This window comes from Pipistrellus kuhlii, unplaced genomic scaffold, assembly GCF_014108245.1.
Source record: "Pipistrellus kuhlii isolate mPipKuh1 unplaced genomic scaffold, mPipKuh1.p scaffold_m20_p_7, whole genome shotgun sequence".
NCBI classification, from domain to species: Eukaryota; Metazoa; Chordata; class Mammalia; order Chiroptera; family Vespertilionidae; genus Pipistrellus; species Pipistrellus kuhlii.
The window spans coordinates 1,644,262-1,671,685 of NW_023425573.1; the positions used below are offsets into that span (position 1 = coordinate 1,644,262).

The 27,424-nt window shown below is 43.1% G+C and overlaps 1 protein-coding gene and 1 pseudogene across 2 annotated transcripts in view; one reads left to right on the forward strand and one right to left on the reverse strand.

Moving 5' to 3' along the window:
• The window catches only part of MREG (melanoregulin), a 49,956-nt gene extending 31,205 nt beyond the window's left edge, over positions 1-18,751 (forward strand). For both annotated transcript variants that reach the window (XM_036421482.2, XM_036421483.1), the window contains exons 3-5: positions 14,338-14,428; positions 16,226-16,389; positions 16,891-18,751. In XM_036421482.2, the coding sequence (XP_036277375.1) occupies positions 14,338-14,428; positions 16,226-16,389; positions 16,891-17,025 (390 nt within the window). In that variant the 3' untranslated portion in view covers positions 17,026-18,751. The remainder of the gene's footprint in view (positions 1-14,337; positions 14,429-16,225; positions 16,390-16,890) is intronic.
• Positions 18,752-20,388: 1,637 nt separating this feature from the next.
• Positions 20,389-26,179, reverse strand: LOC118709187 (annotated as a pseudogene).
• Between the last annotated feature and the right edge of the window lie 1,245 nt (positions 26,180-27,424).

The window sequence follows — 27,424 nt, forward strand, 5'->3', positions numbered from 1 at the left end:
TTTAAAAATATATATATTTTATTGAATTTTTTACAGAGAGGAAGGGAGAGGGATAGAGAGCTAGAAACGTCGATGAGAGAGAAACGTCAACCAGCTGCTTCCTGCACACCCCCCACTGGGGATGTGCCCACAACCAATGTACATGCCCTTGACCGGAATTGAATCTGGGACCTTTCAGTCTGCAGACCGACGCTCTATCCTCTGAGCCAAATGGGTTTCGGCGTGACATGACTTTTAACCCCAGAAACATTAGTGTTATGTTTCTGGACACCTGCATCTTAAGGACTTAACTAGTCCTCCACTCCTGCCCTTTGAATGAAATGCGTCCACTATGCTGGGAATGAAGGGCAGTCATATTGCTGAGGGTCAAACGGAGAGGGGCTTCCTCCATGCCACATTTCTCTCCATGTCTTAGACAAACTACGGTCAACTCCATTTTACTGGGTCACAGACACGCCTACTCATTTACATAGTGTCTCTGGCTGCCTCCTGCTGCAGTGACAAAGGTGAATAGTTGTGACAGAGACTTTATATCTTGTAAACGCTAAAATATTTACTCTCAGACTGATGCCATCACCCAAGCTTTGCCTTTGGTTTTGTGCTCATTGATTGTGCAGATTTAATTTTTTATACCAAAAGGACACATCACCAGCTCCTTTGAGGAGGGCTTTCTGTGCCCACTGCCTGGTGATCCTTGTGGGAGGAGAAATCCTCTTTAGAAACTAGCCTTTTCATTTGTGGGGGCAAACCAGTGATTTTTCTTCCAAACGTGACTACATAATAATCTAGCATGTGAGTTAGTAAAAATAAAAGAAATTCATCGTGATTCCCAAACATATTAAATATACCACTGTTTCCCTTTTGCATTCTGTGTTTTAGCTGCACAGACATTGTGTTAGGGGCTGTGTTTGAGTAAGAGCATGCCATGGTGATAAGGAGCCAGGCAGATGACCGGTAGGCAAAGGTCTTGAAACTTGGAAATGGCTGGCGAATTCAGGATTCACTAGGCAGCGTCCTAATTGGTTTGGCAAAGGGTCATCCTTGTATCTGTGTTAGCTAGAAAGACTGGAGTAATTATACACAATGTGTTAACCAGTGAACATCCAGGCAGTGACAGGGCTGCTTTCTCTTAAGTGGCCATTTTTCTTGAGGCTGTGGCGTTATGTCATGCTGAGGCTTTGTTAGAGTAACCCCCAAATATTTGCGCAAGGGAGACAGCATCTGGAAGCTCAGTTGAAGATTGTGGGGGCCTGAAAACGGACAGTGAGTGAGGTACTGAAATTGTAAGGAACAGAGTTTTATAAGGCTGGAACTTCAATAATAACTCCCAGCTGTTAAGGGAACCCTGCTGTTGTGCACAGGTGACCTAGACAAGCATCTTGCTGCTCTTGTGGAAAGTTCAGTGGGGCTGTGGGTTGTGTTTATAGGGATGTAATATGCTGGAGATGTGCTTGGTGTGAATAGGGAACTGGTTTAGTTTGCAGCTGTGTCTTTAAAAGATAAATTTAGAGGTATCAAGTAAAAGTACTAAAATTAAAGTTGGAGTTCAAGTGATGGAGAGAGGTAAGGCATGCAAAACCCATTGCCAAAGCAGATTCACAGGGTTGTAGATCTTACTGATACTTGCAAAGACACAGGCAATTGAGAGACACCCCCGAAGCAGACAGAGGTGTGGGGCATTGAGATTTTATCCCTAAGACCCCTTCCTCCACAGGACAGGCCCCTCTGACCCTGAATGCTAGATGTGTCAATGTGAGGTTCACTGGGTTATTTCAGACAGTAGAGAGAATTTATATTATGAAGAACTCCATTGCATATACCTTCTCCTTATTTTTTAGTATAGTATAGTGACATGCTCTGGGGAGCCATATCCTGAAGATGTTGGTGCCTGAGTCTAAGTAATCCTTTGACTGGAGATATTTTACTAAGGGCATTCTGTAGATAAGATTTCTTCTTAACAAATTGCCATTCAGAAAATAGTAAAGACTTTTCTAAATAAGTTCAAGTGACAATAGTATCCATAAGTAGACTCTTCCATTTAGAGGTAATTAGACACTAGGTGGTCTTTTTAAAATATATATTTTATTGATTTTTTACAGAGAGGAAGAGAGAGGGACAGAGAGTCAGAAATATTGATGAGAGAGAAACACCGATCAGCCGCCTCTTGCACACCCCCTACTGGGGATGTGCCCGCAACCAATGTACATGCCCCTGACCGGAATCGAACCTGGGACCCTTCAGTCCGCAGGCCGAAGTTCTATCCACTGAGCCAAACCGGTTTCGGTGACACTAGGTGGTCTTAACAAAGGAAGCTATAAAAATAATGCTTCCTAGGGACTTAAAGTTTCTGTTTTGCTTACAGAAGAAATACATCATTATTGTGGAAAATTTGGATAGTATAGGAGGAAAAAAATGATCTATACATAACCCTATCCTAAGATAAACACTGTTATCCTATCACCTGTATAAAACTGCAATCCATAAGGACCCAAACAAGAGTGTTTTCTGGTGGAATTTGACCAAAGAGGCATCCCTTTGCCGATTTGCCACTCTTTGAAAGGAAACCATTAGGTATAATATTCTCTAGATTAGTACTATCCAGTAAAAATAGAATGCAAGCCACAAAAGTAATTTTACATTTTTTAGTAGCTACATTGAAAAGTAAAACTAAATAGATGAGATTAAATTTAATAATATATTTTAACCAAATATATCCAACATATCATTTCAACACTCAATCACTATAAATGCTGTTAATGAGATAATTTTTTTTTGTACTATGATTTCAAAATCCAATGTGTATTTTTACATTTATAGAGCATTTCCATTTGGATTAGCCACACTCCAAAAGCTCACTAGCCATGTGTGGCCAGCGGCTGCCATATTGCCCAGCACAGGGCTAGATGCTAAGGGGAAATCAGATCTTTAAGATGTCATGCTGATTCATACAATCCACGCTTGAATCTGAACTTGCCTCTGCATTTTGAAGAGCCAGGCTTCCTCCATGGTACATATTTTAAGCAATTGAATGAAGTGGCCAATTCTACCTTGCCAGAAATTCAAGTCCCCTTTTCTATCTATGCACAGGAATTTAGTCTTATTATCCTTAACCATCGGTGACAACAACAATTTGTCCTTCTTCCCTGCGGGGACTGGAGCAGCAGAACTCCGAGATGGTTCCCACTAATTGATTTGGAATAAGAATGTTACATTCTTCCTACTGGAAGCGTTAGCCAAATCACGTCCTGAATTTGGCCATTGTTCTAATGCTAAAGCTGCTCATGTGCTGGAACTCCACAAATGAGACAAAACTGATTTGAAATCTTATTGCTGGCACACCTCCCCAGCAGGAGCTGTGAGCTATACCCTGGCTTAATCTGGTTAAAACCAGATAAAGAATTAGGTCAGGGGCCTCTGGCTGCAACTCCAGCAAAGCTGTGGAATAAAAATTAACCGGGGAGTTGGGAAAGCACTGCTTGGCATTTGCATTTGACTTGTTCTAGGTCAATTTTCTTGCTCTAGTTCTAGGTTAAAGCCCATGAGCGTTGCAGAGGGCAGTGGGGCTGCCTCGGCCCCCAGGGTATGGATGTGCCTTCCCCAGGTGCTCCCAAAAGGAATCCAGGGTGCTATTTGAGGCTCTGCATGATGTGTAGAGTCAAACTGCTATTGTCTATTAAGAATCAGTGCACCTGGGGTGGGGACGCAGGGCCTCCTGGTTGGCACAGCGGGCCAACTCCACTGAGGCCCAGTCTCACCTGGGATTCAGAGAAAGGGCAAGTAGATAGCTCTGGAAGGCCTGTCAGGAGGAGACTCAGGTGTGAATCTGTAACCCAGAGGCTTGTTTTTACCTCATTGAATTGGTAGGTCTGGTGAAGCTAGGAAAGAGATAATCACATCAGAGCTTGACCTGCCCAGCTGAAAAGGCTCATTTCCACAGGCCCTAGTTACCAACAGATAGGCCTTACATAACAAGTGCTTCAGAGCGATGAGTTGTCTGGGTAGAAGCAATGAAGGCAGTTCTTGTTGGGAGGTGTTGGAGGGCCCTCCAGGTCCTGGAGTCCCCAAGGACCTAAGTGCCAGGTCCCTGGGCACTGACCCCTTCTTGGCTTCCACTCCCTACCACATCCTCCCCCAGGGTTCAGCTAGTCTGCTGTGTATCCTCTTAATTCACTGATTCTCCGCGCTGTCATTTGATCCTGTGCCATTTGGGCCGAGGTGGAAGCCGAGGGCTAATGAGTGACCGCCTGTGAAACACAATCCTATCTTTCCCACTTACACACCACAACTGCTGGGTGTAGAGAATGGGCTTTTATGGCCATGAAAGAAGATGCCTCTCTTGGGTAGGTGGCCTTGATGCTGTCCAGAACCAGCTGTGTTGAAAGGAAGCTTCTGTATAATGGACTCGCCTCCCTTTCCCTCGAGTCTCATCAGCCTGCCCCTTACACTGGGATCTGGTTGCATTGTCCTGTCCCTTGCTGCTGAGCCATGAGGACTGTGTCAGCGAGAGGCAGCAGGGAACAGAAAAGGGGGTCTTTTGTCTCCTGGTCTGAGTGGCCATGCCAGGAGCCACTTTTAGAATGAAAATCCCTGCACGTTATGTTACATTTCTCTCTGTGTCCCAGTTTCCACATTGGTGACAGGGAAGGACAATGTAGTGGGTTATATTTGGGCCTAATTGAATGCAGCTTAGCATACTGGAGGGAGGTTATGGAGTCAGACAGCTTTGAGTTTAAATTCTAAGTTCCGTAGTTAATAGCTCTGATATCTCAGTTGAGTTATTTAACCTCCTAGTGCCACACTTAGCACCTCTCTAGAAACAAATCCATAAGCCCATCTCATCTGATTTTCCAGAGTTCCTGGAGCAGTGCCTGCCATAGTGCAGCCTCAATATCTGTTCTTATTTAAAGAGACATATCAGAAAAGTACTTTTCAAATAGCAAATGCTTGATTAGGCACTGAGTAAAAGAGGTGACTTTTTTATTTTGATCTATTTCACCTATCTTGAATTTATTGTTTCCCAAACATATGGGCATTAAAATATCTTGATCATATAAACGTGCCTTGTCCAGAATACACATGAATTAGAGCCCAAGTGGCTTTTTCTAATAAAATGTTGTACTGCTGTCTAGATTTAAAATAGGCACCCAATCACGGGCATAATGTGGCCTTTCTGTGAATTGTCATATTCATGTGAGTTCAAAGACCTTTTGGAGCACCTGCTGTCTACAGAAGACTGTGGAAGACAGGGATGAATCAGATTCTTGTATCCACAGAACCTGCAATCGGTAGTGAAGGAGGTGATACAAATACCTATATAGTAATATCTACACAGAAAATAAAATAACTCTACAACAATTTTCATAAAAGGGCTGAGGAATTTCAAAGACAAAGCAATTACTTTCCACTGGCAAGAAAGGTGAAGGCTTCTCAAGGTGTTGGCCTTTATGCTGAGCCTCGAGGAGTGAGTAGGATTTAGATTCAAGGAACGCTGGGGCATAGACTGGTGGTCCCATGTGGCAGGGGCATGCTGTGAGTGGAGGGACATCATAGGAACAAGAGTGGAAAGTCAGATTATGGAGAGCCTGTTCAGGATGGAAACGTTATTCACCACTCAGTAAGTGGCATGGAACCACTGAAAATGTGGGGGAGGAAAAAGACCCATTTTCACCTTTAGGAAGACAGCCAGTTGGTATGAGATCAGAGATATTAGCTTCTGGAAGCAGAGGGATCAGTATTGCATCTACTGAGGCCTCTTAAGGCTGAGGCATTGGGATTGGAGAAGAGGGGAGTTTGTGGCAGGGAGAGAATCAATAGGGTTAGTGACTGGTGTGGATTCAGAAGGTGGGATTGAAGGGGAGTGAGCCAATAACCAAGTTGGAAACATTAGAGAGAAATCATTGGCCTGATGGAGGTCGGTGGGGGAGTCAGGCTCTATTGATTGGCCTTGTTAGCAGCCCACCCATGTGGAGACACTAAGCACAAAGGGGAAATCAAGCCCTGTAACTCAGGCTTAGGGTCAAGGCAAAGTGGGGAGACTTGGGAGTGACAACAGAAGTGGAGGCATGAGGGGAAATTATCCAGGAGATGGAGATGAGAAGAAAGGATGGCATGAAACTATCCAGGGAGAAGGAGATGAGAAAAAGGATGGCATGAAAAGAAGAGGCAAAGGAAGAAGTGGAACCTGCAAAGAGAAGGGAGGGGAGGAAGGGAGATCAGCTGGAGAATGCACTTGGGAGACAGCAGGTCAGGAATCTCAGGCCTGCTGCTGAGTGACCATAGGCAAGATACTGCTCTTTCCCTCCCCTGTAAGGGGATTCTAACACCACCTCGCAGGGGGAGGAGTCCATGCCTGCTGTACTGAGTGAGTTTATAATAAGCTCTCGTTCCTTGTTCCTTTCCCACAGAAACCTGGAGAGGCATGTTAAGAAGGGGATGGCCATCAGGATGTAATGCTTTAGAGAGACGGGGGCCCTCAGAAAGGACTATGAGACACCTCCATTCGGTCACTAGTGACAGAGGAAGGTGGGGAAAGCACCTCACCACTTCCCCTGTGCAGTGGATCTGAAAGTCTGATCATCAGGGGTTGGTGAGTAAGGGGATGAGGAGGAAGTGAGAACAGCAAGTGGGCGCTCCCCTTGTAAGCTTGTGGCGGTGAAGGGAGAGGAGGATGGAGTGGAGCTTGAGGAAGCAGCAGGGCTCAGGGAAGGGCGTCAGGGCTGCTTATGCCAGTGAAACAAGCTGCCCTCTTCAGAGGAGTGAGCTATGCCTTGGGAAACCCTTTTTCTCTTGGATTTGGCAGATGAGGTCCAAGCTCTGTGGTGTTTGCTCAGAGGTGCCGGCTGATTGGCTGCCAGAAGAGGAAGGCGGTCATACACCAGGGAAACTGTGGTTGTCATGGGAGCTCCGTGCAGGACATGGCTGGGTTCTGAATTAGGCATCCTTATAACCTGTAATCTTTTTATTTATTTATTTATTTATTTAAATTCCTTATTATTTAAAGTATTACATATGTCTCCTTTTCCCCTAATTGACCTCTCCCCAGCTGCTCCCACTCCAACCTGTAATCTCCCAGGGACGGTTGCAAGGAAAGAAAGATCACGTGGTCGGTTTCTTTTTGAAGTGAGCAGTGGGGTGTCCAGGGGGAGGAGCTGAGGAAGTGCCCAGAGTTTCCTCAGCCCTGAAGCATAGCTTCCAAAAGCGATGGGAGGTTTCACAGCTCTCTGTTGCTGACAAGCACAGCCCAGTCCGAAATACTGATTTCATCTCCTGGGTCCTCAGCATCTCAGACCTTTGCAGCCCCTGCCACTCCTCACCACCCACCACCCCTGTGTGTGGAAGGGAATAGTTTTGCCTGGGTCTCTCTTCAGAGATGAAGAGGCCAGATGGATTAAACACTGAAGTAAGTAAGGGAGTTGAGTGGTTAAGCCAATGATAGACTTTCCCCCACCCCCGATCTTTATAAGAAATTAGCCAATTAGATACAGCCATCTCCTCTCCCCTGTTAATAACAGTCTTGTGAGAGTCAGAAGCTCTGCTCAGATGGACAGAATTCAGGGGAGGCACCATAAAGCAATTCCTGGATACAGAAAAGGACTGCTGTTATGTTTGTGGCATTGCCCGGGGCACTCTTGGGAAAGAAAGATTGGGACCCAGGCAGAGCCATGAACACTGCATTCTCTGTTAACCCTATGCATCCCTATCTAGAGTTAGGAAAATAAAAGATTAACATTTTGTCCAGTATTTATAGTTTCTTTGTTGTTTATGTACTCAATGAGTGGACTTTGTAACGTGAATCTTTTAGATGCAAAGACCAGGAGCACACTCTAGTTCTCTAAAACTAAGTGGAATTGTCTTATATAACAGAGTTCCAGGAGGAGGATTGGCCTCAGGAGAGATCTGATCCTGAGGCCTCGGTGTCCTTAGGCTCTATTTCTCTGACACCCTTTCATGTTTGCCCTCCTCTGAGTGCTGACTTCTTCCTTGGGCTGGCTCTTCTCGAGGAAGTAAAAGTGAGGGGAGTAGTTCTAGATGTTGTGCCCTCACACCACGGAGAGAGAACGTGATTCCTGATTGCTCCAAGGAACCCCATGGGTTTTGTTGCATCTCCTTGGCTTGAGTTGGGTTAGTGTCTGTACTTGAGGCAATGGATAGGCTGATTGGCTTAAGTTATTGGGTTTCAAATCTGATGCCCCTTCAGAAGATCCTTATTTCATTGGTCTGGGACAGGGGTCCTCAAACTTTTTAAAGTGGGGGCCAGATCACGGTCCCTCAGAGAGCTGGAGGGCCGGACTATATGAACTACTAATTCCTACTGTAACACCTCGGCTGCGCTCACTGCCCAAAAAACCTGGCGGGCCGGATCAGACTCCTCTGCGGGCCGCATGTGGCCCGCAGGCCGTAGTTTGAAGATGCCTGGTCTGGGAGGTGGATTCTATACATTGGTATTTTTAAATGCTCCCTGGATGGTTCTAATATACAGCCAATGTTGAGTTTGCTGGCTTAAGCCAATTAGTATATACTGAGGGCTGAGAATGTAACTGTTCTCCGAAGGAAAGTCTAGGTGTACTTGACATCCAGATTAAGGGATAAGAGGGTATAGAAGTTGGGGAAGCAAATATCAAATATTTACTGTGGCAGACATATTAGTTGCAGACATATTAGCTGCCCCAGTGTCCCTATCCCTCCTCTCTTCTTGCCACCAGAACACAGCTTTAATTTAGGGCAGTAAGATGTCAGCTCTAGGGGATAGATCATGAATACTGCCAATAATTTTTTCTGGACAGGAGAGGAGGGGAGGGGAGCAGAGAAGAGAAGAGGCAGAGCTAAATTACTCTTAGTACATAGAAAAAGTACAAAAAGTTTGAAAAAGAAGGAATTGGTAGTGGAAGCCATCAGAGGAGAAGGGGAAGGGCAATGTGAGGGAGGTGACGCTGGGGGGGGGGGTACAAAAGGGGGAGGGGGAGAGAAGAAGAAGAAATGTTCAAATGTGGCTACCTCTGAGAAATAGACAAGGAGAGAATGGGAAACAAACTTTTAGCTATCATTTCATACCCTTCTGTTCTCTTTAAATTTTTATTTCTATGTGATTCTGTTATTTTTAATTAAAAATAAATCAATCTCCTTTTGCAGTTGTTCCTTAAGAATCTAAAATAGTTATGGGATCTATTGTTAGAGTGCATTTCTTTAATTGTATAAATCATCTTTTTAACAAGAAATAAGTAGTGCTTGTTAACTGTCCTATTTGCCCACAACCTCACAATAATGTAGTATAGATAGGGATAAAATGTTTTAATTTTGTGTCTGAGGAAGTGATCTCAGGAATGTACATTAGAACTCAAGGTCAAAGTCAGCTCATGGAATTCAAACCTGGAGCACAACTAGATTTGCTTGGTTGCAGGAGATTGAGTTTTGTTCTGCCTTTCATGTTGTTGCCTCAAGCTTCTTGTCTAGCCGCCCTTATCTGATTTGGTCAACCATGAGAGAGGAGCAAAACCTCAAGAATTCAGCTATAAGCATCTTCAGCGATCCATTTTCAGTCATGTTTTTCATTTTGTCCTGGTTCCCAGGTATCTTGTGAAATTAATTCTGCACTATCTCTTTTATTACACCTTTGACAATTACTCATTGTTAAAATTTTGGAACACAGAATCACATTGGCCACAGTATATTATTTCAGAGATTATTAGAAAAACAAAAGTTTCTTTCGGAAAATAAGACTTTTACTTTTAATGTCTAATAGATTTGAGTTTCAGATCACTGGTGAAGAACAGTTACTGGTTTTTAGTTGTTATTTTCAAATTTTTGTCTAAAAAACAACTTGTTACAATTTAAAAAATTGTAGAAGGACATCACAAGGCTTGTTTTTCTCTAGTACAGGGAATAAATGAATTAGTTTCTTAAATTGTGGGCACATTTCATACACCACTATTTTTCATTTGTCACTTTAGGTTCTGTTCTTTGGGGTCAGGTGTTAAAGAGGAATTAAAATTCCCCTCTTACTATTATTGTTATTATTTTACCAGAACTCAATTCTTAGGTAAAATCCTACCCACGCTTCTACTGGCATTAAGACTTTAAATTTTTCACAAAACTTCCAGATACTTTCATATGACTACCCATGACTAATGTGTCAAAAGAAGGCAGTAATAATAGGGATATAGGAAATGCATGGTTTCATACCACTAATCTAAACAAGCACCTATCGTGTGCGGGTCATTCAATGCATCGTGTGTGGGTCCATCCTTAGCAATTTGTAAATGTCCTATTATTGCTTCTCCATCAAACACTTTATCAGAGTCACAGATGCTGAAACTGAATGAATTTGTGTAACATTCAGTGTTGGTCTTCAGGAATAGCAAACAAGTCCACAAAACTTGTAGATGGACAGCAGGAAGAGAAAGATTTTTATTTTTTTGAAGTCTGAAGCCTGGATCACCCAATTATGATAGCTCATTAAGTCTTCAAAAAACAGAGATTTGGCATAAGGCATCTGCCTAGGAAGCTCACAGAATTAGCAGACCTCTAATGGCACGCTTATGGAGCCACCTAGTGGTTTGTTAAAAATTTAAGGTTGTGGGACTATATCTCAGGATTGATTGTGTGAGACTCTTAGTCACTATCACTAAGAATCTAACAACTTTTCATTTCATCCAGCAAGGAGGAGGGTCAGTGTCACTGAGAATAAGCACAGTGCTGCTCTGTGAAATGTTTTTATGTATTTATTTATACTCTTCCTTTTATTACAAAGGACTTATTGCAACTCTCCTGAAAAATAGTGAGATAGCACACACTAGAAAAGCAAACATAAATGAAGACATAAGCATAGTCAAAAATTTTGATGATTCAAAATACCTCTAAGTTTTTCATAAAATGACTCCATATTTTTACATAAGTGTGGAAATGGATCATTTACGATATTCACAATGTCCAGAAAAAAGAAGTAATTTCCAGGAAAAGTAAAATCGTACCTGATTCCAAGAGCAGAGAAATGTTTCTTCTGGGGATCCTCACAAATGAGATTCTGCATCCTGCCATGTGTAATGTCCTCAGTCATAATAGAAACCATGCCGATTGTTGGTGGATTGTTTCTCTATTGTGTCCACACTATTTGGAGGAGGACAGGCACCAAACTTCGTTTTCCGGGTTTGCATGAACTCATTTGATCCTCACAATAAGCACATGAGGTAGGTAGTATAACTATCCCTGCATTGCACATGAAGCCCTGAGATAAGTGAGGTTATGAACTTGCCAAGAGTCAGTTGTTAATAATCATCGCTTCCAAGCTGCTGAATGTGAATGGCCAGGTTAGTACAATAGGCCCATCCAATGAAAACCACAGTACTTGATTTCCCCTTGTGTCTTAAACAGTCTCTAGGGGATTATACAGGTGTGCTTTAACATGATGATAAAGATGAGATCAGGGTTGCATATTTCTGAGATGATTCAGTTAATCTTGCTCTCTTCTAGGGCCACAGATTTTTTTTTTTTAATCAATCTTTATTGTTCATATTATTACAAAGGTTCCTCATTTCTTCCCCCCTCCACCAGGTTCCCAGCCCCCCATTGTCCTCATCTATAGGTGCACAGTTTATGTTCAATCTCTTCCCACATCCACCACTCCCCCTTTCCCCAAGAACTGTCAGTCCACTCCCCTCCCGTATCGCCGACTCTACTACAATCAACAGCTAATATTGTTCATCAGGTTTTTCAATCTCCTTTGTTGTTGTTGTTGTTGTTGTTGTTGTTTTTAAATTAATAAACTTCTACACTTCTAAGAATAAATTTTTTTAAAATATATATTTTATTGATTTTATACAGAGAAGAAGGGAGAGAGAGAGAGAGTTAGAAACATCGATGAGAGTCATCGATCAGCTGCCTCTTGCACACCCTCAACCGGGGATATGCCCGCAACCAAGGTACATGCCCTTGATCGGAATTGAACTCAGGACCCTTCAGTCCCCAAGCCAACGCTCTATCCATTGAGCCAAACCAGTCCCGGCGTAAGAATAAAGTTTAAAATCTAATAGTTTTAAACCTTGTTTTTTCTGCCCTGGGAATTGAGAAGCAAACTTGTTTACATGTAAACTTGCCCTTAGGCTATCAAAAGGTGTAGACATTCAAATGTAAATGAACACATTGTTTAAAGATAGCTGCTGGTTGGAATTGGATTACCTGTTCTGGGTGGGAAGGGCTTGTCCTCCCCTTTCTCCATTAAAATTAAGGTGTTAGCTTTAAAACCTCTTTTTGGCAAGAGACCTTAAACTTTCAGACTTTAAATTTTTCAGATAGTAAATCAGTTACTTAGCATTTTCTCAAATCAATAATACCTCCACATGCCCAAGGATACACTTCACACAAAAGACATTTCCAAATAGATCAACCAACCTCATCCAGACCCCACACAAGGCACTCACAGATCAACACCCCAGCGCAATACTAACTCAACACATCCAGATTTAAGCCTTCATCACTTGATTCAGCAGACCCTCAAGTTCCCCCAAAAGTTTCCAGCCATGTCTGAGAGGCAGCCCTGGGGTGTGGGCAGGTGAGGAGCGAGCTGTTTTAGGCCTGGCTGCTCCAGGCCTGGCCTCTTTTGCTCTGGTCTACTCCACAACCAGCTGCTCTGGGTCTGGCCACTGCCGCTCCCGCCTGGCTGCTGCTGCTCCTGGCCCGGTTGCTCTGGGCTCGGCTGCTCCAGGCCCGGCCGCTCCGGGCCTGGTAGGGCCACAGATTTTATCCTTGATTCCAATCACCATACTCTTGAGTACATGCAAGTGTGTGTGTGCCTTTTATAAATAAGTAAGTAAATAAATAAATAAATACATAAATAAACAAACAAACAAATAAATAAATATAATAATTGGACCAAGAAAGGGTCCTCAAATTTCCCACTTCCTGACTTTTAATAAACAGCTAAAATCCATGAGGTCATGCTGGCATATTTTCAGATACAGATCTAAAATGCAAATGCAGTTATAGCCAAAACCGGTTTGGCTCAGTGGTGGAGCATCGGTCTGCGGACTGAAAGGGCCCAGGTTCGATTCCGGTCGGGGGCATGTGCCTTGGTTGCGGGCACATCCCCGGTGGGGGGTGTGCAGGAGGCAGCTGGTCAATGTTTCTCTCTCATCGATGTTTCTGGCTCTCTATCTCTCTCCCTTCCTTTCTGTAAAGAATCAATAGAATATATTTAAAAAAATAAAATTAAAAAAAATAAAATAAAATGCAGTTATAACAAAACACACTTTATTTTGCTAGTCCCCCCCCACCCCAAGTGGTATCTTTAACATTTTAAATGGAAGTTAAATTGATTTCTCTTAACCATTTGAAAGTTGATTAGCAGTGAGCAAGGCAAACCTTGAATGGAGCCTCGTGAGAAATAATAGCATCGTTGAGAGGAGTCAAAATATCATAAAACTTGAGTCGTAAATTGAGCCTTTTAGAATGATGCTCTTTTAAGCTGTGCTTTAGGATAGTTATGTGATTTTGCTAAGAGAAAAAGGTGTATTTTATAAAATGACTGTTCCCTATAGATAGAGCTCCTTAAAAACAATTTCAATGGCATTTAAGAGAAATGCTTTGCTCAGTAAAAGAGTCTAATGCTCCTGAAAGATTCAAGTTCTATTTTGGTGTCAACATGATGGCCTACGACCGATAAGACTGAAGTTTTCAGAATGAAAACCTTATAATAGTTTTGCTCATAGGAATTCACTCTATCATAGGGATGGAAATGAAAGAAAATGATGCTGAGATATGTGATAAGGGAAACATTGGCTAGGAATCAAGAAACTTGGGAATCCTAGCTCTACTTTATCCCTATAATAAAGGATGACATACATTCTTTGTATGTCATTTTTCTCATAAACTGAGGAGTCAAACCTGGATTCAAATGCCAATTCTGTTATTTATTAACTGGACGATATTGGATTTGCCAGTGAACTTTTTTAGGTCTCAGATTCTTCATCTATAAAATGGCTGTAATGATGCATGGACTTTCTTGGTGCACACCATGTGTGTGCATTGTGCTTTAATATACCTTTTACCTTTACAACGTTAAATGGATATCCACATTTGTTATCTCCTCTTTACAGGTGAGATCATTGAAGTTGAGATGCTAGTTAATGTGAAGGGTTTAATCAGGATAATTAATGTAATGTGTCATGTCTCCTGCTACAGATTAGATTCTCCAGAAATGGTAGCCAGTATTTTCCTATCGACTCTTCTATTAGATATACTTTAAAGATGAGTGAAGAGGAGATACATATGTTTAAACAGCTTAAGTTTGGGAATTAGATAGAGGCCAAAGAGTGAAAATAAAAATGAATTTTTATTCTCCTACAGGAGTGGCAAAAACTCAATTATGATATCTACACCCTGCGACAGATTCGAAGGGAAGTGAGAAATAGATGGAAACATGTTTTAGAAGATTTAGGTGAGTCTGTAGGTGATTATGAAATGTAAAAATGAGTAGTGGTGATCATTCCTCTTCACTTTCTTCACTAAGGTTTTTGAACAAGGAGTGTCAGTAATTGACGACTGAAGGCTACTGTGCATGAATTTTCTCCTCAATCCTTCCTCCTGTCTCCTCCAGCATAAACATCTGTCACTTTTATTATCACTGGCCCGGGTCTCGGACATGTTTTTCCATGTGTTCCTCCATCTGTCCTCAGAATCAACTAGCACAGAGCAGTGGAATCATATGGGCACTATCGAATATTTTTGGAGTTGTGCATTGATTGAATTAGATGGGAGTGATTGGCCAATTAGTAATAGCTTTATGAGGTGAGGCAGATTGGGAAAGATACTGTTTGTAATCAACTTTTTTATTTTTAAGAGAACAACAAAATTCAGTGTAAACTTTCAGGAGCATTAAAAGGCAGAAAAGCTTCAAAGTTGGGGGAAATCCCTGTGTCATTTGAGGAGATATTGGGAATTGGTTTTTATGAATTCTGTTAGGGTTTCAATACAATAACCATGGCCCTCACATTATAAAATAAGCTCATTTTAATGGTTAAAAATGAATGTGTCTCCTTTGAAGTCCTCAGACCTTCTGTTTTGAAAGGGAACGTGACATCTTGGCATCGTATCTTTTTAAAAGTGGGATGCCAAATTGTCAGCCTCTGTTGCTTTACTTGGGGTACAGTGTTATGGGATGGACTTCTGCCCCCTCTACTCACTCAGTATTGGTGGGACTTAATAGTCTCCTTTTTTAATTTTTATTTTATTATTATTTTTTAAATATATTTTATTGATTTTTTACAGAGAGGAAGAGAGAGAGTTTGAGAGCTAGAAACGTCAATGAGAGAAACATCGACCAGCTGCCTCTTGCACACCCCCTACTGGGGATGTACCCGCAACCAATGTACATGCCCTTGACCCGAATCGAACCCGGGACCTTTCAGGCCGCAGGCCGACGCTCTACCACTGAGCCAAACTGACTTCGGCCTAGTCTCCTTTTTTTTAAATGTCATTTAATCCAAGTAGGTTTAAATCTATGTCTTCTCTACCTTTGGGTGAGTAAGTAAGCAGCCAACCACATTGCTGCAGGAAAGGGAAGGTGGGCTTGGAGAAGGAGGGACTGGAAGTGAGCACCTTTTGGCAGCCAGCAGCAGAGGCACCGCTGGAATTCTGGGGGTTGGGGAGGAAAGGAAAAGTAGGGCGAGGGAGGAGGGTTTCACACCCAAACAAGGGAAACAAGCAGTCAGCGGATGAGCATGTGAGGCTTAACTCTGTGGAAAAAGTTAACAAAAGAAAATTAAACAAGAATAAATATCAAACTAATAAAAAAAAATAATTTATGGATTTCAGAGAGGGAGAGATAGAAACATCAATGATGAGGGAGAATCATTGATTGGCTGCCTCCTGCACACACACACACACACACCGCCTCCCCCCCTTCCCCCCAACTAGGGATTGAGCCTGCAACCCAGGCATGTGCCCCTGATGAGAACTGAACCCAGGACTCTTCAGTCTGCAGGTCAACGTTCTATCCACTGAGCCAAGCCAGCTAGGGCTCAAACAAATTTTAACGAAACACACCACTAGCAGGTCACCCTGAGCTGGAAAGCAGCCCAGTGAGCAGTGCCTTTGGCTTCAGTTTTCCGATGCTTGTGATGCTTGTTCAGAATCCACGCTGGGGTCCCTCCACCTGCTGCAGGGCCTGTGCTGCAGGGCAGTCCCTCCCTGTGACTAGTACTTTACTTGACAGGTACTTTTTTGTTCACTTTAGGTTTTCAAAAGGAAACAGACTCTTTGTTGTCAGTGACGAAACTCAGCACCATCAGTGACTCTAAAAACACAAGGAAAGCTCGAGAGATCTTGTTGAAACTGGCTGAGGAGACCACTATTTTCCCAACAGGTTGGGAGCTGTCTGAGAGATACCTCTTCGTTGTGGTGAGTGGATGCATTTTTCATCTGCCCTGATTTTGCTTTTTTTTTTTTTTTTTTTTGCTTTTCTGTGAATCTATAAACTCCTCATTCCTACCCCACTAGCAATCCCACAATGTGAGGTAGCAGATGGTGCTGGCATCTGTGGCCAGTAGCAAGAGCCATCGGGGCTGTAGGGTTCAGATTTCTGGATTGCACTCAGATTTACTGAGCTTGTGTTGTGACTTAAGAATCTATTTTTCAGCCAGTTCTACTGTAGAGTCAGCTTTGTAGGTCAGAGGTAGGAAAAATAGGTTTATATAACCTAAGATTGACAAAGAATTTGAAAGGCTGTTTCTTGGATAATGTAAGTAAGGGTTAAGGGGTGTCTCTAAATTTGTTGAGAAAAATTTGATGTTTCCTTGTTATTAGGTCTGGAATGGGTTTTGTTGCTGTTAGATTGTTTTTTTCCATCGAAGGGCTTGGGTTCCCATCTTGACAGCATTTTCGTATTTACTTTCTTGGCAGGACCGTCTCATCGCTCTCGATGCTGCAGAAGAGTTCTTTAAAATTGCCCGTCGAACTTACCCCAAGAAGCCGGGGGTGCCCTGCTTGGCAGCTGGCCAGGAAGAACTGCACTGCCTTCCATTTCCAAGTCCCTAGAGGAGAGGCTGGGCAGCAGAGTCTGAGTTTTTCCACTGGAACTCAGCAGCCAACCAAAGCTGGAAAATGGGTGTGGATACAAGTGAGCAAGTAGAGAGCCAACTGAGTGAAAAATGATTCGGAATCCTACAAAAGCCTAAGGATTTGGATAGCTGATCTTCATGAGGTCTTTATCCTGTGAGATGTTCCGGTTGCAGTGAAACAGCCTGCATCAAAGAGGTGGTCGGTGGGACATTTCATCATGAGTGTTTTGGTTCTGAGAACTCATTGCCCTCATTCCGGTTTTGGTCGAACTTATAATAAGCCTTACTCATGAATCCTATTGGGAGAATGGGATATTCTAGTTAGTAAAACAATAAGATTAATGGAGAGAGTTCTCATTGAGCCCAATATGGATTACCAGTTTTTAAACAATTGTTATATGTACATATAGGCTAAATCAAAATAATACCAGGCACTGTGTGACATTTCTTTAATTTGGAAGAACCTTGGAGAGTGTCAGAGGCATCATTTTAAATATCAGTTATAATTATTTAGAAATACAGATGTACCAGATAATAGAAATCACTAAGAGTGTGGCTCACCCCTGAATTTCAAATATTTTAGAATGATCCAAAGCAGAGCATCCTGCAGGGATATATATAAAACTCTGTCTTTAGTTGGGGTACATGCATCTTACATTCTCAGAGTTATTGGTATCTGGTTACCTCATTTTTACACATTGTCCACTTCTGATCCAAAAGCCCTTGATATTTTACCCAGGATAGCATCTGTAGACAGAATCATCTGGCCTCTGCTCCGTTCTCTTCTCTGTAACCTGTTTCTGGCTGATTGGCTGAGAGTTGCACCTGCCCAGGGACCTCTCATGCCATCTTGCATCTCTGCAGGTGGTGTTGCACTGGAGAAGGTCATTGCTGGACTTTCACTCTGAAGATGATTTTTTAAATGGAGCAATGCTGGCAGTACAGCTGGCTTCTATCCACAGACCGAGAAGGCCAGCTCCAAAAGTTACTTGCCCCTTACATAAGGAGCTTGCCAAGAAATCAGGGTTCATTTTATTGAAAAGACTTTCAGAATGTGTAGGATTCATGAATAGATTGCTGAGAACAATGACAATATTATTACTTTTACAGATTTTGCTCTTTCAACTTCAGGTTAAAAGGTAACTTGTTTTTAGTCTATTCCAGGGAATTTTGACTTGAAAATATCCATATTTTGACTAGTTTCTGTGGTAGTGAACATGATGTTTCAGTTGTTTGTGAGAGGAGACCCATGTTCTCCATTTGTTAATGCCTTGCAGACCAATTTAACTACCGTATCATGTTTCAGGAAAAAATTTTTCTAGTTTAATAAGTAAGCTAAAAGTCTTATTTAAAAAAAATATTTAGGGCTTAATCCCTCTCATAGTGTTTAAAATTAGCCTGCAAATATTTTTCCTTACTTCCATGAGTTCTTGCAAGGTTAACATACAAACTGTAATAATCAAACAAAATAAAAAAATAAATTTTAATAATAGAAAGTAGTGTTTTCATCTCTGTCCTTGGAATTTGTATTTTGCCTTTCTGCCTTTTTGATGTCAAAATAGATGAGACTGTTTGCATCTATGGAGAATAAGTTGTAACCATAGTCTTTATTTTTGGTAATGTTTGGTAATGTCTATGATTATAAAGACATATGGAATTACCCGGAAATTTTCTTTGCAGGGAATTAAAAAGTTTCTGTATTTGCTTTTTGGCTGGATATTTCTGAGAAATAAAAAGGAGAGAGAAAGAGAAATATGTTTTGTTCCACTTATATATGCATTCATTGATTGATTCTTATAGGTGCTCTGACCAAGGATTAAACCCACTACCCAGCCAGGGCTCAATATTCTTTTATTAATAACACACTCCAGAGGACACTTGGCATCTCGATTTTTCAATTTTCATGTCCCTTAACATGGGTTTAGAAGACTGGGTTTTAGAGAACTGAGTCAGGAAAACAGGTCTTAGCTTAAGCCTCATCTTTTGATCATTTTAACTAAATGGAGTTTATCTGATTTTGCTACTCATCTATATTCTAAGTAGTAAGATTAAGTTTAGAAAGAACAGTGCTATAAAAACAAAAATTAAATTATGACACCTAATAGCTCGATAAAGCATAGACTTATAGATCATTACTTTTTCAAAAACCCAACAGCTGTAGTTTTTAGTAGCAATTTATTTAAAAAAATTTTTTATCATTATTAATTTGAAATGGATAAGTAAACTTTGTCATACATCCTGAGACTTGCAGGATCTGAAGTATCATAATCAGCAGGCCACTTTACAAAGATGGTTGTTTAATCATTTTAATCATCTTTATCAAAACTGAAGGTCCATTAAACTGCATGGAGGATGTTAGGAATAATTTTCCACGTATGAAATGAGTAGTAGTCAAGATAAGTGGTTAGACTGTTTGCCCTCCATTATCTTTGCAGGAGGAAGATATGAAGAACCCGTTGAACCCAGCAATGCTCAAGGCCTCGAGTGCCTTTTGTCCTTTGCCTGCTTCACAGACCTCACACTATATTGTCTGATTTTTATCAGAATCTACCATGTTTCCCCGAAAATAAGACATCCTCTGAAAATAAGACCTATAAGACTGTCTTATTTTCGGGGAAACAGAGTAGTTGGGTCTGCCTTAAGAATGAAGCTATCACTCAAGATTTCTTCAAATTTTCGTTTCAATACTAGAGACCGGTGCATGAAATTCATGCACTGGGAGGGGGCGGTGAGTCCTTCAGCCCAGCCTGTGCCCTCTTACAGTCCAGGACCCCTCAGAGGATATCCGCCTGCCGGCTTAGGCCCACAGGGAATGGACCAAAGCTGACAGTTGGAAATCCCTCTCGTGGTCCGGGACCCCCTGTCCTTATCTCCCGCCTGCTCACAGCTCCTTACCACTGGGGTCTCTGCTCCTTAGTGCTGCCACTGCCACTGCATTCATCAGTCATGAGCCCTATCTTTTTGTGTAGTTGTCTGTGGGCCAACTGCTCTCTTCCTTCTCACTTAGGGCAAGCAGCATATGAGGGCAGAGTAACACTGTCATGGAACACAGAAGGCTGCCTGGAGCTGAGGGGAGTGGCCGGGCCCATGGGGAGAGAGCTGGATACAGCAGATGCTCTCTCACCCAATTGTGGGGCAGACTGGCCGGGTTTCACCTGCCTGACCCCACCCAGGGAGGGACCGATCAGGGTGTCCCCCTCTCCATTCTCCATCCTTCCATCCATGACACCTGTCACCCTTGCCAGGCCTCCCCCAAAGTGAGTTCAGTTCAATCCCTGAAGGTAAAAGGGCACGAGGGATGGGGAGGTGGGAAGCTCTACTCCAGTGCCCCTGCTTCCCAACGACAGGACCTGGTCAACAGGACCCAATCTCAGGACGGGGGCCACAGCTGCAGAACATAGATCCCTTTCAAGAAAAGTTGGGAATGCAGACTTTCGTATGAGCCCCTGTTCCAAAAGGTGGCAGTTTATTCACATAGCGGCAAAGAAAATTTCAAGAGTAACATAAGTAGGTAAAGTCAGGGCCAAACCGGGCCATGTCTCTTTGAGGTGCGTGGGCAGAACCAAGTCTCAGCTCTTCATAGAACACTTCAGAGTTTGTTTGTTCTTTAAGCCTAAAGGACAGTAGTCTGTCTCCATTCTTGTTCTTTGGGATTTTTTCACCATTGGATAAAAGGATACATATGTTAGGACAATCCTCTCGAGATACAATATTCCAATTGCACTATGTGAGGACAACAGTGCCCCACAGAGGGAGGGATCCAGCAGATGGGGAGCAGGGAATTCTGAAAACCAAATGATGACAGAGATGCTAAGTCTTTCCTTCACATGTCTGACACCCTCTTTAGGCGGCCTGCAGGCCGGGCCTCTGCTGGACCTTTACCATCTGATGTCCTGGCAGGCTGCCCTAGGCCCTGCTAGGCGGTGTGCAGGGTCTCCTGGGCTCGGGGGGAGCCGCCCCCCTGCCCTAGCTCCTCCTGGTACAGCTCCTGCACAAGAGAGCTGGTCTTCGGGGGCCACACCGGGTGGCAGCATAGATGCCTTCTGTCTGTCGCAGCTGTGCCCTGTCTGCACACCCATCCTCCACCGGGGCCTGGCCCCTGCTGCTTAGGCACCCCTGGGGCAGGCCAGGACCTCCGGAGGGGGCAGGGGACTGCCCTCTACAGCTGCAGGACCACTTCTGGGTGTTCCAAAAGCCGTAGCAGCCTCACAGCACAGCAGAACTTCTCTGTCCCTTTCAAGGGTGACCTCTTGGCAGTCTTTGTTCCTCGGGGTGCAGTAGGTGAGCACTCCCATGTCCTCGTTGATCAGCTCCTTGGCCATGTGCCTGAAGATGTGTGCCAGGTGCCCATCAGAGCTGGCACCCTCATGGAGCCTCACCTCCTCCTCCTTCATGTCTCCAAACAGAGTGCCCATGGCGGCGTCATTGGAGGCAAGGTCACTTTGCTCCATTATCTGGACAATTCCACCTGAGGGTAACCTGTGGTCAGCACCCTGGGAACTACGTAAAGCTGTGGGAACATCTTCTCAAAGGGCCTCCAGCTTCTTGTCATAACATGGGGCCACAGTGACATGGAAAATCTTATCTGGGGACAGGTTCTGCCTCTGGTACAGTAATCCTTCACCAGAGAGCCCATGGTCTGCTGGGAGACTTGGTCATGCAGAGGTGGGGGTGATGGGGTGACCCAGCACACACTCTGCAGATCTGTCCCATATGGGGCAGGTGGAGGTCAGCATGGGTAGCCGGGAATCTTCCTCACGGTGCTGGCAGGGCCCATGCACAAATTCCTTCTGGCTCTCCAGAAGGAATTTGTTGAAGTCCGAAGCTATCTTCATGTCAAAGACAGTGCGCCCCAAGGCTTTTGAGAAAGTCACAGAACCTTCTGGATGCATCAGTAACACTGAGGCTGAATTTAGCAGCAAAATAAGGCAGAGACTGGGACACATAGATACTGCCAGCACCTTTTGCTGTGAAGTATCCCATTTCTTAGTAAGGTTCAGAACATGGAAGAAGTTCTTGGTGTTCTGCTGAGAAACTCGGACTCCTTTCTCTGTGGTCACACAACTGTCACACACCACGACTGGGCATTTGCTGAAAGGTCATATATTTTATATTTTTAAAATATAAAGATCATGCAGGAAATTTTAGAATAGTAAAAAGGCTTCAGCTGGTTTGGCTCAGTGGATAGAGCATCAGCCTGCAGACTGAAGGGCCGCAGGTTCCATTTTGTTCAAGGGCCTATAAAATGTTTGCACCTGGCTATAAAACAAGTTGTGTTCCTGGGCTGACTAAACTGCAAGGAGGCTAGTCACTAGGGAGAGGAAGCCGGGCATTGCTATGTGATGTCATTACCCAGTGCCCACAGCCACCAATCCAGGCAGGAAATGAAGAGAAGAGAGGTGAGAGAAAGGTAGGAGTCAGGAAGCCCGAGACTGGGTCTCCAGTTCTTCTACCTAGCTATGCTTTAAATAGAGCAGCCATATCTAATCTATTTTTATCTAAATTAATCCTTTTTTTAAAAATTATCTTTCCAAGTAATATTTAATTTTTTCCCTCTAAAGAGTTTCACTGCTAGAATAAAAAAATGTTGAAGATTACTGGCATATACAGATAAAAAATATCTCCTTAATTGTAGAATGCAATAGGTTTAGTTTCCCCCACTGTGGAATCCCTTAACACAACCCGCGTGGTCCAGGGCTCCCCTCAGAGTCTGGTTTCTGGAGAAGGTCGCACACTAAATGACTGGAAAAAAGGTTAATTTGGGAAAATGGGGAGCCAGGCGGGAGTCCACCTCTAGGGGGAGGACTATCTACTGCTCAGGCCTTTTGCCATCCCTTTTATTGAGATTCTGAGATAAAGACATCCTTTAAGCAGGAAATTCCAACAACAGAAAATCAACAAGAATTTACATACGATTAACAAGTTAAAGTTGCTTCAACTACCACTATTTCAACCAAACAATGAGTTGATAGCTCCGACCATTCAGAGCCATTAAGGTGGGCCAGCCCTTTTTACATCTGACTACTAGTGACAGTGTTCGGTTTCCGGCACCCCACAATTCACTATTTATTGAGGATGTCAGTAAAAAGTTAATGCAAAAGCAGGATTATTTTCCAAAGTTAATGAGACCTATTCGAGAATAGACAATCACCCAGGGCTTGTGTCCTCCAGGGCTTAGCCTCCTGTCTTGACCTTGGGATAGAGGGGAGGCTGAGACAGATGGAATGGAACCAACTCCTGAACGCGAACTGTGCTCCAAGGCTGGGAGATGTTGAATCTCTCTGGAAGTAAGACAATCTGCATCCTTTTCCTGTGGACATCTGGGGAGGCAGCACCGTAAGTGCTCAGGTGAGTGCATCTCAATGATCTCAATTGGTGGCTCCATGTAACAGATTTGCACTTTCTATTAACACCAGGATCCTATCTCTCCACCCAGGGACTTTGCTCAAAGGATAGGGTTGAACACTAGATGTCACTGTTGACTCACTCTGTTATCTTTAGGATAAAAATTTCCCTAATCTATTGTAGTGAGGAGAGCAATTAAAAAAAACCCTGAATATATATACAGCGGCCTATTAATTACTCTCCTTTACAATGGTTGTTGTGTCTTTTTCATAAATTTCAGATTGTCTTTTTCTAGAGAACATTTGGAAGTTGGCAGAAAATGGAACAATGAAGAGGCAAGAATGTTTCTTAAAGGAGAGAGGTCAACTAACTTAATTTTGTGAATAAGCCCATTTTTGTATTTCTGAGTTTCTCCCTGAGGAAAGACTCAAGTTACCCTCAATCTACTTATTCCCCTAGTTCTGTGGCATACCAGATTATTTTCATTTTTGGCATTTATTTGAATATTGTAACAAATATATGCCTTTGTTATTCAATAGGCCAGGTTGTTGGTGGTGTCAGTAGATCCCCCCCCCACTTTTTACAGATTTTATTTTTTAGAACATTTATCATATTGCATTGAAATATACGCTGTTACTTCCAGACACCTTCTGTAGGATAACACCAAATCTTGGTTATCTTTGTGCCCCCGTGACCCAGTCTTTTCATAGTGCCTGGCCTACAGTAGTGTTTTCCAGCCTTGATTTTATGTCAGAACTAAAGGCCCCATGCATGAAAATTCATGCAAGAGTAGGCCTTCCTTCCCCCAGCTGCCGGCACTGGCTTCCCTCTGGCACCTGGGACCCAGGCTTCCTTTGAAGGCCCCTCTTCCCGCCTTCATCTAGAAGGATGTCTGGTCTAATTAGCATATTATGCTTTTGTTATTATAGATACCTTCGGAGTTACAAAAGTAGATTTCTAAACCTCCCTGCAGGCCTCCTCAGTCAGAATCTTGAGATAGCAGAGTTTAGCATGGTGGAGGGATGAAAAAGAGGGACTTTGCAGCTTTAGTTCTGAAACTTCTAGAACATCCATCCAACTGCTCCATTTCCTCCACTGTTTATTTCTTGTCCCACATTTAATTAAAGTATAGGCAGCCTTTCTTATTGATGTCTCCAAACAATTGATTCTTTATTGCTATGTACTATTTTTTTTTTTTCTGAAACAGTAAGTTTTGGAAGAATATACATACATTACTAGCCTTTTTGAGTTGTTACTTGGGAAAAGAGACTCAGTAACTCTGATATATTCAATTTTAGAAAACCACCCAATTTTTTGGATGGAGAACCACACCCAGAAGAAAAATGCCTCTTGAATTCATATTTTCTGCATACAAAGCAGAACAAATGTATAAATATCTCTTTAGAATTATGTGTGAGGGAAGTCTCAAAATGTTGAATTCAAACTAGGATACTATGTGGGGAAATTAATTATATCACACCCAACATTATGAATTTAAAGCCTAAGAAATTTTACTGATAATCTACTTTTTTATATGCTATTGTTTTACTTTAACAAATATAACAATCATTATGTTGGCAGTGAAACACCACCAGAATGTTACTGGTGTTCAGTACTCTTGATTCCCGAGTTTTGGCTAAGGAATAATTCAGATCCTTCCTCTTTGAAATCAATAAAATACATAAATCTATATATTTTTTTTTAAAAGAAAGAGTTTAGGGCCAAGACTCAAATTATATGAGAAAGTTTATTTAGGAAGTCACAGGGGTTGAAGAAGTAAGCCAGCTGAGCTGTGTTGGCTCAGGAAACAAGCTCCAGAGATAAAAGAAGAGCTCAGAAGAAAGAGGAAGGCAAGAAAAATGCACCCAAGGGTTGGGGAAAGATGCAGGCCTTCTCCAGAGAGGGCTATCCTGGGTAATGTCTCAAGGTTGTTTATGTGGAGTTCCCAGGGAGGACACCAATCGAGTATGCATCATCTCAGGTGTGTCCTTTCAAAGTGATGGTCTCCACTGGTTGGTCAGCACCAGGGTCATTAGTCGTCACAGCTGACCCATGGCTTAGTTTTTCTGGGCCTGGAGCTGAGACACAACAGAGGCCTAGATGTTATCCCTAGAAGTTAATGCTAAGGGGATGGTTATGCAAGGGCCCGAATGGGAGTTGCTTGAGGCCACACTTCAGCCCCTTGTTCCTTCTCCAAGGGGATCTACAGCATGACCAGCAGCATGTCAGGGGAAGAAAGGTCAGGGAGGGCCTCAGGTGATGACCAGCAACATCAAAGGTAAGGGGTCTTAACCTTATGACCAGCGATATGCTAAGGAGGAAAGGTTACCCTGCAGACAAGGTCCTTGCTTTTCCAGTTTTGCCTGTTGCTAGGCACCTGGGGTTTTCTGCCCTTGTGACCTGCCTTTGTCATCATCTAAAGGAGACTCAATTTCATTGTAAACCAACCAACCTGAATCCTGCGATCGCTATTTCAGGACTCTTTTTTCCCTGGATGCATGCTACTTAATAGTTTGCAAGGAAATATTTGCAGTTAGCCAGCTAGTGGGCAGTCCATGTAGGAGCAGGCTCACACTGTTGTTCATCTCATGTCCATTCCCTGGAGGAAAGTGTTCGTCTCATGTATCCCGAGAGGCAGAGTATGAGGGGGGAGAATTCGCAGTCAGTGAGGCAGGCATGCGTTGGAATCCAGCACACTGCTTAAACTTTCTGACCCTCATCTGTACGTTGGCACTATCCAGCAATACTTACCTCACTGGGTTGTTGTGAGGAGTAAATACGATCATGCCCAGCACCTGCTGCGACACAACGCTTTCCCAATAACTGATTTTGTTATTATTATTAGTCCACCTTTTCCATGGGCTCCTGGTGACACAGCATGCATTTTCTCTCTTGTCAGTCTGGCCATTACCAAGTCTGCTTAATGTCACTTTCTCCAATAATAATCCGTGGGAGAGAAATACATACCTCATAGGTTATTATAGAGATGAATTGAGGTAAGACGTTGAAAGGCCTTGGCATAAAACATGTCATTGATAAAGGACAGCTGTGACTCTTTCTTTGGTAAGCATATATCTTTTGAGCACTTCCTGTGAACTATTCTTCGAGTCCTGGGAACACAGCAGTGAATGGAATGCAGCCCCTGCCCTTGTGAAGTCTGCATGGTTACCGTCATCATTGTTATTGCACATTTGGTCTGGGTTGCTATGCAGGAGAAATAGGCATGCCTTGGGTGATGCCTCAGAAGGAACACTGATCATATTTCTACTTCACCTGGAAAAGCAAGCTCACAGCCTCTGCTCCTTTCTCCTTCCTGGGAACAGACAGCAAGCAGAAACCTCTATCTTTAGAATTCAGGCTGCTCCAAAGAGAGTATATGGACTCTCTCCCTCAGCTTTCCCACGGGCCCTGTACAGCCCCCGAGGAGTCTGACTGCATAGGCAAGGCTGCCTGCTCGCAGCTCCCAGCGTTGAATTATGCACTCTGTATATGGTTGTAAGTTAAACTGCCTGCAAACTTGGAAATTATTATGGATGGCCTCAACTGTTTACGAATGTGGCAGTGCCTGTGATTTGTGCTTTCACATTTTTTTCCAGAGCCCATTTACTTCTTAAGTGCTGTGCTAAAGTGCTCAGAGGGATTCCCAAATGGCAGCTGCTAGTAACCGGGTGTGCTGGATGCTTTCTCAGAAGATGGCAGTAGAGACACGTGTGATAACGCTCCGTCAAAGGAGCCTGGACCCTTTAGGCAGGATTTCTCAGGCTGGCCTGGTATTCAAAAACCCAATTCGTCGTTGCTCTTTTTCTTTTCCTTTTTTACCCCCCCTTTTCCTTTTTCTTCCTTTCATGTGAGCTTTGCAGACTATCCCCCAAACAGGACATGTTGAGAGCTCCATTTGGAAAAGTGAGCAAGACTGTGGATAGTAACTTCCTCCCCTTCACAACTGCTCAATACATGGTGGCTGACAAACCTCTGATAGTCAATAAAAAGTGATTAACAAGAAGCAAAGTGCCTGCTCTTCCCTCCCTGAG